Here is a 13,191-nt window from a genome sequence, read left to right on the forward strand (position 1 = left end):
TCTTACCAGTTGTACATCAAAATGAATGTGTTTTTCCTCATCTGTGGCGTCCTGACAAGGTCAATGAGTGAAGGACTCTGCTTTCCACCATCTTCCTCTTCAAATTTAACATCCTGCAGAAGATCCAGTACAAAGTACAGTAAGTTTCTACTGAGAGGAACCGATAGAAGGGACTATTGTGATGCTTACATGTTCAAGCAAAGCCCGAGCTCACCTCAAAATCGGAAGGCATCTTTTTCTGATTTTTTTTAGCCATCTCTCTGACAATATTCATAGCTTTTGAATTTTTTCCTTGAGATATCAGCCACCTGGGAGACTCTGGGAGGCACCTACAGTGAAAATGGGTGCTGTTATATACCAAAAACATAAAGCCCACATAGTGCTCCTGTGTATGCAGACTGTGGAGAGAGCGCTTTGGCTGAATAGAGGCAGGTCGATTTTTTGGTTGGTTGGTTGGTTTCCTTTTGTTTTTTGTATGTTACGCCCACCTCCCACCCACATCAGGAAAAGTAGTGTATGCTGCTTCTGAAATGGGAAGAGGAGCAGATGTGTTGTGGCTTTAGTCAGAAATGAGTTTACTGAGGATAAATCAGGGAAGGGCTTTGAATAACAGTAGTATTATCATTTTATTCAGTCTTTTCACCACAAACTGGCTCCTCTTAGAGAGCCATTTTCCAGTTGTGCCATTACAGGTTAAGAAGTAAACAAGCTAGAACTGGCTTACCAATTCAAAAATATGGAAAAAAAGAAGACAACAAATCTCTTTCTACTATTTCTAACCTCTCAAACCATCCAGACAATTTCTCAAATCAAAGCACTCCAACTGAAAAATATCAGTCAAAAGAGATGAGATAATGCAAAATACAAGTGATCAATCCCACATGCTGCCTTCTGGTTGAACCACAAAAAGCTGCAACTTTTTTCCTCAAAGGAACATGCAAACAACCTGTTAGGTTAGCATTCAACAGTCTCTAATTAACCATCTTTTCCATGTGGGATTCACTAAATTACATCCAGGCATTTTTCCTTTGTGTTTAAGAAACGTTTAATGAAGATAAACATATGATATTAAACCATTCTCCTCCAGTGTTTCTCAAAGCGGTCTTTCTTTTAAACAGAAGTCAGGTGCTGCATACAAGCTAAGATGCAACGAAGCCTCAGTTGCTGAGGGGTCCTATTTCCCTCTCCTTTTTGCTGTGTAACTCCTCTTTGCACTAAGAGGAACACACAACCGAAAAGCAGTGCCGAATCTCCCTCAGGATCAAGCCTTGGGAAGCAGAAGCAGCTGGGTTTGGGGTCGTGGGCAGAGGTACAAGGAAAGCCGGTTTACCAGTAGTAGAGCAGGAGGAAGCAGGTTGGCAGGGTGACGGTGAGCTGCAGCCACCGCCAGTGAGGGATGGCATAAGCGATGGCATCAAAGAGCAGGAGTCCAACAGAGAAGGCCGTCTGGTAGAGTATGCCCACTGTCCTCCGGTACTTCGGACCGACAACTTCTGTCACTGCAATCATGCACAGAGACAGGTGAATGACAGCTCAGCCACGACCACTTGGTGCAGCGGTCACTTGTTCTGTAGAGACACTGGAAGACCGATGTTGTGTTGAAGCTCTGCAGAAACTGTCTTGGTAATCCTGGGCTTGCTGGCAAAAAGTCCCCTGGTGTTTGCAGAAAAAGGTTTGCTTTTCTATCACCCAAAATCCTCAGCAGAGGAGAAAGCACTGCACCTGCTCTTACACTGACCTAAGGCATCCAGTACTGTCCTCTGTCACGGAAATCTCTGAGTAAATAAAAAATTCCTCAAAGTGCATAGATGGATTTTGTTGTAAAACTTAATGGCAGCCTACATAAAGTCTCCAGCCCAATAACAAATACTATTATTTTGTTTTCTAAGTGCACCTTTTCAGCATGCTTCTCGCTCCAAGTGTATAAGAACTGTTTGTACCACAGGATGGCATGCAGCTTCCCAGTCAGGATGGATGGCTTCCTACCTCATCTACACTTCACAACAGCACATCACAGGATAGCCCCACAGGTAGTCTTATTAATAAAGAGCTAAAACTAATTATTCCAGCAGACGGGCACAGGCAAGCTCAAACCTTTGCATCCAGTTGTGTGATTTCAAGAAAGCAAACCGATTAGAAAAAGAAAAGAAAGCAGTTGTTTACCAACTGAAGTGCTGTGTTTTGGGGCCACAGATTAGCTAATACTTCTTGGACAAACAATACACAAAGACCTCTCCTTGGGCTCACAGCAGGACTGAGCCAAAAGCAGCTAAAAGGTAGACAAGTGTCCCAGGGAGCAAAATAACAAGGTTGCTTGGTCCTTGTACCCTTCCCTGAGCATTCAGTATTGGCCGCCCTTAGGGAGAAGAGACAAGTTTAAAGGGGCTTTGGGGCTGATTCTGTGTGACTTGTCTCTCATGAGACAATTTCAAGGAGAATCTAGAGGTAACAAGGTATAATTGAGGAAAAATAACAGAATAGGGCAATTCATTGTCCTGAAAGGGAATTTTTGCTCTGAAATGGCATAAAATTCCACAGAAGAAGTGATGAAGACTTAACTTGTGCCAGGAAAAAATTTTCAGAGGCCAAGCAAGCATCTACAATATGCACAGGAAGGAACAGTCATGTCTTGGCAGAAGACAATCTAGACTATGGGCTAGATGTTTTTATTTCATTTGTATCAAACATCTGGATAAGTGCATTAGCAAGCTGTCCCCACAAAAAGACTCAGCAGTTTAGAGTGTTGACACTTACATTTTTACCACCATCACAGTTAACTGGATCACTTGGAGCCATTTGGTAGAGCACCTGCCATCCTGCTCCGGATAAGGCTCTACTGGGCAGCATTTAAGTTTTTTATTTGTTGCTTCGGTCGTTGCTTGGTGTTGAGTTTTCTGTTGGGCCTTTTTTTGACAAGAACCTGAATGCCACACCAGAGAAGTCAGAGGAGGTGGCTCTATCATGCATCACAAAGTGGCCCTGAGCTGGCCCTAACCCTGGTGGTGCACAGTCCCCCAGACAAGTGTACAGGTACACAAACAACTTACATTTTTCTCAGCAAGTACCTGCTGTTCTTCAGTTATTTTTAGGCTGTGAAGCCTCTGTTTGCCCTTTAATGGTCTTTGTGTCATAAAAATGCCTCCAATTTTCTCCACCTTCTGCCTGCTTTTTTTAATGGCCTCCTCTGTCATGGCTCCACCTGCAGCTGGGCTGGAGCAGCTGAGGTTTGCCCCAGGGCCATGGCCTTCCCCAGTCAGTGCCTGAGAGGAGGTAGGGGGGCCTGGGGGCCCAGATCTGCAAAACGGAGCTGCGCTGTAGGGGAAACCCTGTCTTGAGGTAACACCTCTAATATACCACTGTTTGCTTGAGCTTTGAAGGCTACTGTTGCTTCTCCCTAATAACAGGGCTTGAAAAAATCCTAAGTAGTCAAAGAGGGAAAAAAAATCCTTGATAGCAGCTTGCATATGTGATTTTTAAAAGCCTTGGGAGTTTTTTTAAATGGCTTTTGTTCGGGGCTTTTTTTTTTTTTTGTCATCTTCTGCAGCTGGTCTTGCTCTTGGAGAAGATCTGAACTCACCCAGGATGTAGCCTGCGGTCCAGCAGCCCTTGCTGACCAGCCCTTGTAAGAAGCGGAAGATGACTATCCACAGGTAGGTGGGCACAAAGACCAGAAGGATTCCACAGACAATGTTTGCAAGAATTGTACTTAAGAGGCAAAATTTACGGCCAAACCTAGATTGGAAAATAATAACAAGTAAAGCCAAACAGTCATCATGAAAATGTAGGCATTTTTAAGTATTAAGAACTTCATGCATCTTTGGGAAAAAAAGAAATCCAACTTTGTTATACAAGGCATAGGTGCATATTGATTTTTATTCTTAGCCCATTATTCACTTATCCGCTTTTCAGTTCCATGAAAATTTACTGTGCCAATTGCCCTGCAATTCCACAAAGGCTTTCAGGTGTCTCAGAGAAAGAAAAATTTCCCAAGTTACAGAGCACCAATAGCCCCATATTGACATGCATTTGGGCTGAGGCTGTTATCTCCGAATTTCAGAACAGGTAGTTTAGTAATCTGGCTTTATATTTAGTCTATATTATAATGGGATGAAAAATAAGTATGGCTTAATATTATGATTCTGATAGGTCTGCATGCACTAGGATGACAGATTTATATACCTCAGTCTTAACCCACCCAAAATCTTATACGTGTGGGTCTTGCTGTGAGTGGGCTGCACTTCACAGCTAGAGCAGCTCAGAGCCTGCTGTACTAACAGTCTCTAGGCAGGAGGGAAACAAGGGGGGAAAGGAGCTTTCAAATATCAGCTGCTATTTCAAAGTTTGTCTAAAGAAAACAAAATGTTTCCAAGCTCTAAATCATCATTTTCTGGCTTGGGTCAACACGCCAGGGCTCTGGTGTGGCACACTAGGGGGTTCTGGCCATATGGTCATAAAACAGTCATCACGGGCTCTGCAGGACTTGCAGAGCATAAGAGATCTGTGTAAACCACCAGGTAGGAGACAGAGTACTTTCTCCTAACAGTGTGACTGAAGATCCAGGTGGCTGACCTTGTTTTGAGCATAGATGATACCAGTTGCACATTATTTCTCTGCCGTTGCCTAGGCTGAGCTGCCGAATCCTGATAACGGAGGTCAGAGAGTTTTACTGTCGGCCCACACATACCTGTCTGCTATGTAGCCAATGTTTATGGAGCCAACAAAAAACCCAGCATTCACAGAAGACTGAAAGAGGTCCAACTTCCAGGAGTCCTCACACACTAGGTTAAACTGAAAGAGCAACCACAGTTAGAGGAAAAGGGTGAAATGCAGAGCTGGCTCATATCCACAACTCTCTTTCACTTCAGTTAAAGATTTAAACTTGTTTCTGGGTCAATGCCTGTTTTATCAATACCCAGAAACCCTACCAACTTAATTAAGTGTCCAACATTAAAACCAGGATCAAGTCCTGGTATTTCCCATTCATGTAATCTCTTCTTACTAGAAAGAACATAACTGATATTCTTTCATGTGTCGATTTTTCCTTTGAGCAAAGTAACATGCTTTACTCCGTGCTAACCTTTCCCTCACTTGTCTGCCAGAGCAAGGGACAACATAACAGAGCCCAAGAGCCTTCATGGAAAAGTCATCTACAGAAGCAAAACACATTGCCAAAATGCATGCAGAGGTGTGTGACATTTCATGGGTACCCTGCAAAGGAACCAACCCACAGGCCTCGCTTTGTACTACCTTCAGAAGAAGAGGGAAGATGACTGATATGAAACCATTACTGCATGAATCCACACAGACTGCAAGTTTTTCAGACTCAGACAATCTCAAGAGATGATGGTAGGGCCACCTGGACAACAGCATCTGCTCTAGCCTTTTGCAGTGAGGTGTGCCTGCTGCGCTGCTGTTTGGTTCAAATCCTGGGTCACCCTCCATCGAGGGGTGCATATCAGTCTGAAAAGATTTGATGCCTCATTTCCTCACTTAAATATCACACAGTCCATACCTTGTTGAAAGAAGCATACTTACAGTATCTACACATCTAAAAATCTATCTCCAACCTCTTACAAAACCATAAATGCAGAAGTTGCTGAAACATGGAGTTTACCTGCTCTTGTGTTTGTGTCAGATGTAGGAAGGAAAAATTCTGACTTCCACGGTCTCTAAAAATTTGGTGGAACTTTCTATGACTAAATGAAATTTGTCATCCTAGATCCTGATTTATTTTTAAAGTGAAAGCCCCCAAAACCATAGAGTACTCTAAGTAGCTTGAATACCATTTTCAGTTTATTCAGCCACATCAACCCTCTCCCATGTCCCTCAGCTTGTCTGTAACGGAGAGGCAAGGGAAGGAGGACATTTGTTTTTACCTCAGTCACAAGAGAGGTCCCTGGGGAGTCATAGACCCAGCCGTCCCGGCAGGGACTGAGAGGGATGGAGCTCCAGTTGCCCGCGAGGCTGCCGAGGGGGTCGGTGCAGCTGACGCCTGTCGTGTTCCAGTTCACTTCGTACCTCCTGCAGCGGCTGTTGAAACCGGTCCCATGGCTGCCCCACTCGGGAACCGTGTGATTCAGCTGCTCCTCCATGCTCCAGCCACATCGCTGGCTCAGCTCAGCCACCCCAGGGTTGAAGCAGCGATGCTCTGGGACGAACCCAAAGAAGACGATGCCCACGTACACAGGGGTGAAGGCAGCAGACAGCAGACACAGGACAAAGAAGGTTTGCTTCTGGAACTTGCCAAATTCTCCAACATTCTCTAAAATGTCATCTAGTGTTGGCATTTTGGCATCAAAACCACCCCAAAGACCTCATCTAGGTCTTCTCTGCAGCACTGATATATTTAGTTGGCAGCAAAGCTATTTAAGTAACAAAGACATTTGACCAAAAGTCAAGACTAACTCCATAAATTATTAAACTACATGTTGCAAGCTTTATTTTTTAGTTTTCATTTGAAATCGGACTTTAATTCACCCGGAGAGAACTTGTGTTTAACCCTTAACAGAGCACATATGTGTTCATTTGTTTTGTATTTTTATTAGCAAAATCAGCTCCTCAAAGTAGAGGCATTTCAAGGAGAACGTGTAGATGGAAAATTCCACCAACACGCAAGCAAATGAAAAGTTTAGCGTAGCAGTTGCTGGGCATCACATGTGAACAAGGCTTATCAACTGGTCTCTATAAAAGAGGAGGTAAGTACACTGTGAAATAGAAATATCTATACATAATGGCAAAAGAACAGCTGTCCCACAAATTCCAGTATCGTGTGTCTCACCCCTCACTCTCCACACTCTTTCATTTCCAAGGAAATTCCCTGCTGACATCAGGGAAGATAATTTTCACCTGACCATATTTTTTGCAGTGATAGAAAAGATAAAAAGGGTTCACTAAGGAATTATGTACTGCGAACAGCTTTGGGAAATGATAATATACAATACTTCTGGCCAAAACAGTTGTTTCTTACCATAGGAGGCCTGTAAAAGACTTTAGGCAGACTTCAGGCAGACTTCATCGTGGGGTACCCCCAAAAAATCCAGTTATAACAGGCTCCAGAAGTGCTTCATGCTGCTTATGGATAGGCAGTAAGCTACTCCATCACCTTTTGCTGACAACAGCTGCTTCCATCAGAAAGAAAAGCATAAGTGAAGGTAACATTTTAAAGATGGAAAAAAATAACATGGTCTGGAAAGTGATTTGCACGGTTCAGGCAACCATGCAAAGAAATTAAGACCTCCTCCCAAGACACTCAAAAATAAGACAGTTTAGAAGGCCACTCTGCCCAGGGACAGAAATAGAACCAATTATTCACCTGGTCTCGCAGCCATTAGAGCAATAGTGGTCTAACCAGCTGTGAAAGCCACTTTGCAGAGCAGGATCATTTCCTGCATCACACAGATGTGCCCCCTCCTCTTCTCCAGCAGGAACAGCTGAAGCAAGGGAACAAGAACTCTGCTCCTGCAGCCACCTACGGTGGTGTTACCAAGCCTGGCACATCACATCGCACCAGACTTTCACCTCCACAGCTGCAGCGGCTCCATGAGTAACTGGGGATTGGGATAGGGAGACACAAGGGCACCGTGGCCGCCACACTCCCAGCCTGACCCCACAGCCACCCCAGGCAGCAGGATGTGCACAGACACCAGGGGCCAAGGAAACCAAAAATCAAAGCCTGCCTGGGAAGTGGGTGAAGTTTAAAGCCATTAGGCTGTCTCTTAAAAACACACTAATGAAACCTCACATCACTTTTTTCCTAGCTTGTTTGTTTGTTTTACACAGTTGGTAATGGTGCGCACCAGATCCTCACAAAATAAAACAGTCAGATACAGACTGGGACCATTTTCCCGATTTCTCATGACCCTATTCATAGTCCAGACACAGGCTGGGTGGCACTGTGCCATGCAGGTGGGGGTCTCAGAGGCTCACCTCACAGAGAGTCACACAATGACTGTCACCTTCTCTGCACCTGGCCCAGCCATTTACGTGTATTTGTCTAGTCCCCACTATTCTCATAGCGTGTTCCTCCTTCTGGTGAAGCAAGTCATGCACCCAGCTCTAAAAAAGAAAAGATTCAGTCGATCTACCTACAAATGCCTGGATAAAAAGTAGGCAACAGTTCCAAGACAAGACACCAAGTCACTCAGTGCTATCAGCTGACTCTTAGAAATACATCAATATTGTGCAGATAAGCACCCTCAGGCAGAGAACATATGTTTTACCTAAGCCTTGTAATGCACAGTCACAATGAAGAGACCATGCAGGGTTATCCTTTAGTACGTGGGAAGTCACTTCATGCAGCAGTTCACAGATCAAGCAACTCCAAGATTCCAGCCTTGAGGACTGAGGGAAGTGGCATTCTTCAACACACACTCAGAGAACTGTTGCAATGGTAACTGACAGTACCAAAAATTATAATGTCAAGCCTCTTAGTCCCCCAAATCAACCTAATGTGAAATATCAAAAATGCTGCTTTTAAATATGGCCAGATGCAGCTTTAGCTGAAGTGATCTACATCTTCACTGGTAACAATACAAGAAGAAGAAAACCCAAGTCTCATAAAAGAAAAAATATACGATTGAGGCTTACCTATATGTTCTGATATTTGTCAAACATCAATTATCATCTGAGTGATGCTATTAAAATATTAGCTATCACCAGGCTGATGTACAACATTACAACTACTGTAAGAAAAATTCCAGACTTCAGATGTGGGATTTTGAATACCCACTTCATACCTTTTATTGGAATTGCTGAATACTTTATATTACACTATTTTGATTCAAAATGGAGTTTTTATAAAAAGAAACCATTGTTGAAACTGAGTAAGCCAGCCAAAAGGAACAACGAAAAGTTTCAAAAAATTCTGCCCAACACATGTACTTTACAATGCTTTGAAACCCTATCATTGCCCATAACTTAATTTAGGAAACACCTGGAGAAAAGCAAGGCTGCTAGAGGAAATGTGACTTGCATTCATTGCCAGCAACATTTCAAATCAATTACCATGGCCAGGACGGTAGCGTCAGAGCTATAACTCAGGCTACCAAAAACCACTGGCCCAATTTTTTTTTTTTTTTTTTTTTTTAATTAATACAGGAGAGGTACTGTGCCGACTGGGGCTCCTCTATTTTCTGGGCTTTTCTTGGTGATGACAAACTGGGCAGTAAAGATTGTATTATAGGAATTCTGCCTCTATGTCCTTGGAAACTCTGGTTGTCAGTGCAGCTGGCCTAGTCCAGCCATAATCGAGGGAAAAAAAATATATCTTTGGGCACTTGTCAGCTGCTTAGGTAAATACTGATGAAGTCAGTCATATGACTAGTACCAAAAAATGTCATGCAAAGAACAGCAATCATTTCAGGCTAAAGCTATACAGAGTTGTACCTTTCAGTCAAGACCTTTGAACCAATGATCTGTTTAAATTAGAAAGGATATTCAAATTTACAGGATAAATTAGACCAGTTCCAAAATTTACATCAAATCATCCCAACACACAAAAATTATATTTTTCCTTGTCTTACAGTGGGTGAACCCATGGAATAATACCCTGCCGGCAGGAAGAACATGTTGCTATTAAGCAAACCTGAGTAGTGAGGATCAATAAATACAAGGAGTTAAAATGCTAGTAGTCAGATAACTTGAGTCTCTGGAGCCAGGGGATTCATTAAACCTTAATCCTTTCCTTTCAAAGCTTTCTCTTTTTTTTAAGCAAGCACTTAACACATATGCTGAGGCTTAAAAGAAAAAAAGTGTCCTGGCTAGAGAGAGTCAACCTAACTCAGTCAACTGGATCTTAGACATCCAGTCATTACTGAACAGATCATTGTAAACAACCAAGAAATCTCTCTTCTTCCCTTTTCAATGGTTTCTTGTTAAAGGCAAAATTCAGAAAAATCTTTCAGGCTGAAGTCCTCATATTTGGTTGGAAATGTTGTCCTGTAATATATATTCTCTCTATATATACTTGATTAGGCACAAGAGGGGTTATTAAATATTCAACAAGTCCTCATCACTATCATCATGAAACGATACTGTATTTGTAGAGTTCTGTGTCTGCTGCTGGCCTGGCTTGGCTTTTGCTTTCCTTTCCTTTCCCCCATTCAGCAAATAAGCTTTGTCATCACTCCCAAGATTGGGTGGCTTCTTTTGTGGGTGCTTGCTCTTGTTGAGTCCTCTTCCTGTCTGAATCTTTACATCTGGAATGGTTAACACTTCATCCTCACTGTCCAGGTCATCCACATGGAGGGAGGTAAAGGCTTCAGATGTAACAGACTTGGTAGTAATGTGACCATTCTCCTGCACTCCTTTTGCTGTTCTTTGATTTGGTGCTGTGACTTCCTCCATAAGCCACTCTGTTTCATTCTCATTAGCTTCTTCTTCACTGCTTATCTAAAAAAAAAAAAAAAGAAAAAAAAAAAAAAGGAAAGAGGAAACTGCATATGCCACTCTGGGCTCTGCCACAAGCTGATCTCGGCAATTGTAAGACCCCGCACCACACATGGCCTTGGGATTAACTTAGTCATAAGGCTATTATACTGCAATAGCATGCTGTTATTATCACTGTTTCACTTTATCTTCCTGCAGATTTATGTGTTATTTGGCTATTTACAGACCGCTCTTCATTCATCCATTCTATTCCCCTTACCCATTTCACAATATAAATGCAGATATCTCAGCTGCATGGCTTTCCTGGAGCCACACAGTATGGTTTGCACACACTGAAACAACCAGGAATTAACAGGGTTTATTTATTAATAAAGGCTTGATATTAGGAAAACTTGACAAGAAACAAAACCTTCAGTTTTGCCACTGTATTACCTTTGTGTATTTGTAGGAAACCCCAGATGTTCTCCTGCAGCAGTTTGTTATCTTGTTTATTACAACTTCCCTAAAGAAGAGGAAGAATACTGCATTAGGGAGACCATATCCCCCTATTAGCCCTCACTTTTCTTCACTGGATTTTCACATAAAGCACTTCACCAAGCAAGCTGCAATCTATCGCATCATGTGACTTGACCCTGAATCACTCTAATTAACAAAATTCAGTCCACGACAATGCACATCTTCCCCCTCACCACAGCTTCAAGGCGACTGTTCTGAAACGCCTCTGGCCTATATGTCTAAGGAAAAAGAAAGGAAACAAAACAAACTTGTCTGGAAAGCAGAGAATCAGCAGGACTTGCACTTTGTTCCTTGTTGCTGTTTTATGGTTCCAGCTTAACACCATAAAAGGAAACAGATAAACACTAACAATTTTGTCATTGTTTTATCCTCCTTAATAAGCAGTTGTCCACAATAGAGACAACCCAATGCAATTGTGCACTCCAGCTCCTTTCACATGGACCTTCAGGCAGCAATGGGGAATTTCAAAAAACACAGTGGTTTGACAGCTGATGCTGCCAACTGAAAAGCAGAACTTAAATCTCTAAAGTTCACTACTTCCCTTTCACTGAAGAAAGCCCTACAGAAGAAACTTCTAAAGCCTCCCAACAATTTCTTACCTCCTCTCTTTTTTGTAGAACAGTAAGATTATTAGGCATGCAGTGAGAATCACCAGGAGGACACTCAGCACAGCACCGACAGCCTGACTTCTCCTTGAAAGGCCTTTATGTACTTGAGCCTCCTGATTAGTCTGGTGCTCATTGCTTCCTGGATCACTGGTTGATCTAATAACGTAAATTGGGAATAAAAGGACGAATAAGATCTATTGACCACTTTCAGCAAACTGGATTAGAAACAGCAGATTCAAAGAAAATAAATACACTACACCATTCTACTAGTTCTACCTAACAGCTATAAAGCACTGAATTCAGGGCATTTCATTCTAAGTGGAAAAAAGAAACGACTGAAAAAAAAATTATGCACTGTGCCTACATCCTGGTATGCTTTCCAACAGCGCATGAAAACGATTACGGTCAAGACTGAAGTGCATGATTAGGCACTCTAGAGCTTACACAGCAGCAGCTATCCACACAAAGCTGCTGTTTTAGAACCAAACCTGCACCTGAGCAAGCTGCAAAAGCTACAGCAACTATTTACCTTCCAACTGACTATGGCAGTACATAGACCTTAATAGTTAAATGCCTGTTTAAACCAGAATAAACAGTTTCCCTGTGTCTCAAAGCTAGCAGCCAGAAAGTGAACAGTCCTAGGAGCCACTCCATTCTTCTCAGTAAGGCTGCCTGCATGTCAAGAATACCAGTAAGCACCTAGATACAGTCACTTTGCTTTTAACACTGTCACCTCATTACTCCTTCCTGGATCTGTACACAAGATGATCATAATTAATTGCAGAAATACCTCATTATTTCTCTAAAGACTTTAAAGTGTTCCAGAAAGTAAGGCAAGGAGAAAAAAAAGCCTTACCCAAACACTGGTTACTTCTCTTCATAACATGAAACAGCATGTTCTGTTAGCTACAGTATGTTTTACTTAGAACAACAATATTAAATTCTACCCTGCCTCTCCATTTCCTGTGCAAACAAGCAGCTTTATGTCCAGATTAACTTGGCAAGCTTCTATTTAGTGGTCAGGTGTCAAAACATTACATACATAAACACCAATTCCATCTACCCATGAGTCTACTGCTTTTTTGGCTGTTCATTTTTTCACAATCACTGTGATAAACAAATACAAAAAAGCCTTTAGCTGAAAAGTGCTGACAGGAGCTTCTTTCAGAAAATTGTTAACTACTCACATTAATGGACACACAGCAGCTGTGTACCAGGTAAATAAGTACTGGCAATCTGCTGTCTCATGAAGGAACTCAGGGATGCCTTCCTTTACTTGTGGACTGCAGTGGAAGAAAATGGTTGAAGACACAAACTTTGATTTATCTTTACCACATCTGGAGTCTGATGAAAATATGACATCCAAGTCATCATCTACAAAGAGAAGAAAACCTTGTAGTTTAACTATGTCCTTGGGAACATTATTAACACTAGACCCTGGAAAGTTCTGCATTTGTTCTGCAGTAACAGCTGACACTTTGCAGTATCTGCAGGTGAGCTTATACTTTTACACAGCTGATCCCATCAGTTGCTACGGAACAGTGGGCTGCTTCACAAGAAGCAGCAGCCAGATAAGGAAGATCACTGCTTATGCAGCACCAGCACAGAGGAAATCAGGGGGCCAAGCCTTCTATTATATATCACATCATTTCTACCAAAGTCTTTCAACAAGTGTCAAGCC

General features: G+C 42.3%; 2 protein-coding genes across 3 annotated transcripts in view; both read right to left on the reverse strand.

Moving 5' to 3' along the window:
* LOC136099741 (solute carrier family 22 member 2) overlaps positions 1 to 6,382 on the reverse strand; it is a 79,865-nt gene extending 73,483 nt beyond the window's left edge. Inside the window, exons 1-6 of one of the 2 annotated variants that reach the window (XM_065834252.2) lie at positions 5,877 to 6,382; positions 4,685 to 4,788; positions 3,578 to 3,732; positions 1,331 to 1,499; positions 215 to 329; positions 7 to 113 (exon numbers count right to left, since the gene is read on the reverse strand). In XM_065834252.2, coding sequence (XP_065690324.2) covers positions 7 to 113; positions 215 to 329; positions 1,331 to 1,499; positions 3,578 to 3,732; positions 4,685 to 4,788; positions 5,877 to 6,287 — 1,061 coding nt within the window. In that variant the 5' untranslated portion in view covers positions 6,288 to 6,382. The remainder of the gene's footprint in view (positions 1 to 6; positions 114 to 214; positions 330 to 1,330; positions 1,500 to 3,577; positions 3,733 to 4,684; positions 4,789 to 5,876) is intronic. The other variant, XM_065834745.2, reaches the window with a different exon arrangement.
* Positions 6,383 to 8,701: 2,319 nt separating this feature from the next.
* The window catches only part of IGF2R (insulin like growth factor 2 receptor), a 59,017-nt gene continuing 54,527 nt past the window's right edge, over positions 8,702 to 13,191 (reverse strand). Inside the window, exons 45-48 of the mRNA XM_065834422.2 lie at positions 12,698 to 12,884; positions 11,502 to 11,666; positions 10,819 to 10,888; positions 8,702 to 10,389 (exon numbers count right to left, since the gene is read on the reverse strand). Of these exons, the coding sequence (XP_065690494.2) occupies positions 9,988 to 10,389; positions 10,819 to 10,888; positions 11,502 to 11,666; positions 12,698 to 12,884 (824 nt within the window). The 3' untranslated portion in view covers positions 8,702 to 9,987. The remainder of the gene's footprint in view (positions 10,390 to 10,818; positions 10,889 to 11,501; positions 11,667 to 12,697; positions 12,885 to 13,191) is intronic.

This window comes from Patagioenas fasciata, chromosome 3 (assembly GCF_037038585.1).
Source record: "Patagioenas fasciata isolate bPatFas1 chromosome 3, bPatFas1.hap1, whole genome shotgun sequence".
Taxonomy (NCBI): domain Eukaryota; kingdom Metazoa; phylum Chordata; class Aves; order Columbiformes; family Columbidae; genus Patagioenas; species Patagioenas fasciata.